A 5,841-nucleotide genomic window follows, 5' to 3' on the forward strand; every position below is an offset into this window, starting at 1 on the left:
CGTGACTTCTAAGGCAATGAGTTTTGTAGCATATGAATTGCTTCAAAGTGTGGATGTACTTCATTTCTGCTTTATCTTGCTCAACAGATTCCACCAACATTGGCGTGGTATGGTTGTTTGCTTTGCTAAATCGAATTTTTCTTTTCCTTTTTCCTGGACTTAAATAGTCAAGGTGGTGAGGTGGGCACTGTGAAATTCTATTAATAATGGCCACAAAAATTCAATTACTACTTCAAAATTTTTCTGAAGACCATTTTACCTAAAATGGATGTAGTATTTTCAACACAATTTTTCAAAATACCCATTCAAGGTACTATCTACCATCTTTAACCCTGCAGGGTTGCAAGCAAGTAACTACTCGGTTTCTTGGATAGAAGCCGAGGAGGTATGATTGCTAGAGGTGCAAGAAAGGTACCGTTTTGAAGAATTTATGATGTGTCAGGGCTGGACTTTCAGGCTGCGCCTATTCAAATTTTGACAAATTCTCGACCCAAGCCCACCCAAGTTAGAACCCTAATGATCACTTGTCCAAAGTAGGATCCAAACCAAATAAACCATTAACAGTAAAAGGGGACCAAATTAGATAGAAGTAGATTGGGACTTCATATTTCTACAAAGAAGAGAATAGCTTAAAATTATGGGACTTGGGGACTTTTGAACTTCACAACCCGCCCTATGTGTGTCTACAGGTGAAGGGGCAGTTTTCTTTTTAGATTACACAAAGCAATCTTACATTTAAAATGTAGACTGAGTGTTTACAAGTTTCTAAAAAAGCCTTAAGAATGTTGCTTGACTTCTAACCTATGTTGCTTCTTACATCATATGTTTATTTCTGGTTTTTGAAACCAATGTCATTTCTCAAGACCTATGTCTTGCCAAATTTAATTAAGTTTTTAACATACACATATGTTTTACAATATAGTTTATTAAAATATACCGCTTTACATGTTTTGAAAGTGTTAATGTCATAGAGCACATCTGGAAGTATCCATGCAATATCCTCCAGTATACGCTAGGCATCTTACAAGTATCTTGGTATTTTGGCTTCTAACAGATTTCCTGATGGCCTTTTGACAGAGAATATCTGTTAGTGTCAAAGAACCAGGGAAAAGTGCAATGCGTTCCAAATAGGGGTATGTGTTATCAGCAACTCTATGGAACACATATATAATTTGAGTTCAACTTCACTCCTTCCATGAAGGATTGTCATGGGTACCCATGGATAGACACATAACCAGGCCTGAAATATTCAAGGCCCCTAAGATGTTTTGATCATGTACATAGAAGATTACCCATGGCACCATTAATAGGAGTATTTTCAAAAGTGATGTGGATTGTAGTGGTGAGCAATGACTTGAGGGCCCATAGTTTAACAATGGATATGACATTGAACAGAGAGGAAGGGCAGAAGAAGGTTCATGTAGTCAACCCCATATATTGGAGAATTTTTTACGGGTTTCACCAAGTCTAGGATGGAGCCATTCTTAAAGAAAAGGCCTGGAAGTGATAGACATTGAAAGGAGACTTACACAGGAAAATGGACAGGTCAACTGCTTTCTGCTTGTATAGATCATAGAATTCCAACCCTGATCCGACCTCATCATTTATCAGATCTAGTTTTACCAACTAAAAAAAGGAAGAGAAAAGGCAGTTGATGGACTGATTTAAAGACTGATCACTTATGACAAGGGCATGATGATCCACGAAAGGAAGTTTCTCACCTTAAATAACATTCCAAAGAAACTCAAATTGGAACCTATGCGGAAATACAATAGAAAAAAAAATCATATCAAGTTTTTCAACGAGTTTCTCATATATCATCATATCATCCATGTACTTGTATTTTGCTTCTGTTATTAAGAAAAAGTATAGATATTACAAAAAATGCCATTTAACAATTTTAATGCCAATCACCTTTGAAACCTCCCTTGTTTGTCTAACAACAATTCTTGTGAATTTCATTGTTCGTCATGCTCAGATATAGAATCCAGTTAGATTGCCCAGTCAGCTATATTCAAAACTACATGTTCATAAAGGTTCAGTTGGAACCCTGCAATACCCTGGAAAAAAGAATGGAGAGGGCTGCATGAGAGATTCATACCAACAGCAAGTAAAAACACATTGTTGAAGAGACAAATACTCTTGAACCAAAGAAATGCACCTGAGCATAAGACCCAACAATCCTCTTTCATGTAGAACTTGAAACCACAACAAGAGCAAACATGTTCCTAGATATTGAAACCCCAATGCAACCTAAAACATTCACAATGAGGCTGTCTCCCATGATAGCCTAATCCGCTTCAAGTCTATGTAAATTTAAAGGATGATACCCTCTGAAACATCAGGAAGTTCATTATTTGACAGTTCATTGCCGTATAACTCATACTAGTTGGTAGATGATTCCCAAATACAGGGCAAAAGAAGCTCCTCCATAAAAGAAATTAGTTAAAGAAAGACCTCTATAGGAGCATAGGAAAATTCAAGCTGATGAAGTATCATAAACGCTAGAACAGGGACAGCAGTTACGTCAAGCTACAGATATGAGAAATTAATGGTCTCGAACAGCAACAAATCTGTTCTAAATGGAGCCCTTTTTGTAATGGTAATAAACAGCCTTGATTCAATCATGCCCTCTGAGGAATTTGTCTGATCTCACTTTATCATAACCCCACTTCAGGATGGAGGGCAAGATGAAGATGCTGAATTCAATAGCTCTCCACCAGCTACTGTATGTTAGTTATCCATTTTTAAATATTAACACATCAAAGTCAAAGATTGAACTCTTGAATACTTCTAGAGAGATTAAAAAAGCACTCTTTAGTCTTCTCATCTCCTCCTCCCCAAAACCTACTTATCAATTAGCATCAGCTCTCTTAAAATCTCCGTAGTGCCTGCATCTCCAGAACAGGAACCATTAATTAAAGATTCCCAACCCTCCAAATGGAACCTCATCTCCCTCTTCTCCATCTCTTCCAAAACAAAACATGCATCACTCAACTTTCCACGTTCACAGAGTCCAAAAAACAAACAACAAAAAGTTTCCAAGCGTGGACAATGATTACTAGTCAGCATCGCATTTAAAACCCTCAAACCTTTCTCAAAATTCCCAACCTTGCAAAACCCATCAACCATCATCCGATATGTTGCAGCATTCGGCACACAGCCTTCAACCTGCATTTTTACAAAGACCTTGTAAGCCTCCGAAGCTCTACCTTCTCTACATAAATAATTTATCAAGATATTGTATGTCACTACATCTGGCTTAAACCTTCTTCTCTTCATCTCAGCAAGCAAAGATTCTGCCTCCGCAATTTTCCCTCTCCTTCCAAGGTCACTCATCAAAACCCCAAAATTCACAAGACGTGGTTTACACCCTCGGTATTCCATATCAAACATCATCTTTCTTGCTTCATTATATTTCCCTGCAGAACACAAACATTCCATCAACAGGGCGTATGTGACTGCATTGGCGTGTTTCCCTTTCCGAGTCATGTCCTCAAATAGGGCTCTTGCCTTGTCCAGATCGCCTCTTCTACATAAAAAACCAATCAAACAATTGTAGGTTACTGCAGTAGGTTGGACTTCCCTCTCAAGCATTTCTTCAAACGCTTGGCAAGCTTGTTCCCATTCACCCTTCTCAGTGTGGCCCTTGATGATTATGTTAAACGAAACTGAATTAGGCCGAAAACCCATCCTAGATGAGCTATTAAAAATCTCTTTTGCATCAGCGAGGCGATCATTCTCAACAAGAACGTTGAGGAGGAAATTCAATGACTGCAACGTACGGGTGCAATTGAAAGACGTGATGCGATGAAAAAGGTCGATAGCCTTCTGGGGTAAATTGAACTTTCCATAGTGCTGAATTAAAGCTACAAAGAGTTTCTCTTGGCACCTCATATTGTTGTCTCGGATGTGATCAAGGAGGGTCTCAACTGCTTCGAAATGGCGAGAACGAGCGAATTTGTAGATGAGAGCAGAGTAGGAAGGATAGTCGTGCCTGAATCCCATTTGTTGGTATTCATGGAAGAGAGCGAGAGCATCATCTGGATGTTTGATTTCCTTGAGATGGGTAAGGAAGGGAATAGGTCTGCGGGGCTTTGGAGAGGTGGTTGGACGAGGAGGGCGTTTATGGCCATTTTTTTCTGTAGGCCTAGTCGAAGAACGGAAGGTTTGGTGTGGCCTTGCTGTTTTGATCGAATGACAATTCATGCATTTGCCGACCTGATTCAGTGCTTTTAGTCTTGAGAACATCATGCAGGAAGCACAAAACCAACGCTCATCGCTCCAGGGTGGACGACAGCATTATTTATACGTTAGGATAGATAAGTAGATTTGATGTGCTTTTTTTTTTAATCTTATCCTTCATATTCGTATTTATACAGGAAAATAGTCAGGACCTCGATGCACGCGCAAAATTGACGATAGAGGAATTTAAGATGGAGCTCTATGACATTTTCAATTAAATGGTGTCTATTTATTTTTCTTTTTTTTTTTTTTGGGATATGTCTAATTTATTCAATTACAATTTAATTCCTTTACCATAAAAAATCGCAATTTAAGTTGAGATTTATTGAGGGTGGTTAATTTCCTATTCTCTATATAAATTTGTATTATTTTTTTTATCTTAATGTTAATTTTTATTATTTTTTTGAAAAAGAGTTTTTTTATTAATCTTTATTGGTTTATTATTATTTTTATATTATTTCAAGGTAAAATTATAAAAAAAAGTCCTCATAAAATAATTCTATAAACCACCTTTATGTTTTGATCATAACAAAGGCATCTCCTATAGTTTTGAGAAAAAAAAGTGCAAATGCCTCCTTTCCCTTGGTTTTTCATAACAAAGATGTTGAAGTCTTATCATTGTTAATGCATTATCATACATAAGGTAAAAATGCTAAAGCAAAGTAAAATTAATGCATTACATCAACATTTTTTATTTGGATTGCAAACGAAAGCAAGGTATTTGCATCTTTTTCCAAAACAATAGGCGAGGTTTTGTTAAGGTCAAAACACTACAGAGTTTCATAGGATTGTTAGAAAACCCAAAAAGGTTTTTATAATTTTCCTTATTTTTAAATGGAATTTAAATTGATTTTTAAATAATTAAATTATATTTAAAATTAATATTTTTATTAATTTTTAAAATTAGTAAAAATTGAATTTATTTAAGTATATTAAGTTTTTATTAAATTTAAATTCCTTATGAAATTTATATAAATTTTTATTTTTCAGTGGAACTTAAGTTGGTTTTAAATTAATAAAATGTAATTATAAAACTAATAATTGTTTGATAATTTTGTCTTAGTTTTATATTAATTTTTTATTTATCTTATTCTTTTTATTAATTAGATTATTTTTATTTTGTTAATAAAAATATATTTATTAATAACAATAATTAATAATTATTTTTATTTTATTTAAGTAACTTACTAAATTAATTTCATTATATTTGATTAATTTTTATTGTTTTCAGCATATAAATGGATTATAATTTTGAATGGAAGTTGATTATTTAGCATAATAATATATCATTGAATATCTCAATTTCATTATAATTAATCTTTACTAATAATTACAATTTAATGCAAATACATCTAATATATATATAATTAAAGTTAAATTGAAATGAATATATATAAATAAAGTTAATGTATTTTATGCAATTTAATGGAATAATGGAAATGAGAGAGATTTAATGGCATGAATTATTGAAGGATAGAGTTAGTAGCATAATTAATGAGGTGAGATTATTAAAAGATTAATGGAAAAGAGAGAGAGAGAGAGAGAGAGAGAGAGAGAGTATGTGTGTGTGCTAATGGTGTATTAATGAGGAGTGTT

At 34.4% G+C, this 5,841-nt stretch overlaps 1 protein-coding gene across 1 annotated transcript; it reads right to left on the bottom strand.

Moving 5' to 3' along the window:
• Window positions 1-1,696: 1,696 nt before the first annotated feature.
• On the bottom strand, window positions 1,697-4,461 carry LOC104599745 (Tetratricopeptide repeat (TPR)-like superfamily protein). The gene is made up of 2 exons (XM_010262418.3): window positions 2,162-4,461; window positions 1,697-2,060 (listed from the first exon to the last, which is right to left on the bottom strand). Exon 1 carries the CDS (start codon window positions 4,252-4,254, stop codon window positions 2,848-2,850), a length of 1,407 nt encoding a protein of 468 aa, XP_010260720.1. The 5' UTR covers window positions 4,255-4,461; the 3' UTR covers window positions 1,697-2,060; window positions 2,162-2,847.
• Between the last annotated feature and the right edge of the window lie 1,380 nt (window positions 4,462-5,841).

The sequence above is a fragment of the Nelumbo nucifera genome, chromosome 7 (assembly GCF_055504915.1).
Source record: "Nelumbo nucifera cultivar China Antique chromosome 7, China Antique-T2T, whole genome shotgun sequence".
Lineage (NCBI taxonomy): Eukaryota > Viridiplantae > Streptophyta > Magnoliopsida > Proteales > Nelumbonaceae > Nelumbo > Nelumbo nucifera.

Bases quoted from the DNA above. Each gene is read 5' to 3' on its own strand.
- LOC104599745 (XM_010262418.3), bottom strand. From the start codon at position 4,254: ATGATGTTCTCAAGACTAAAAGCACTGAATCAGGTCGGCAAATGCATG.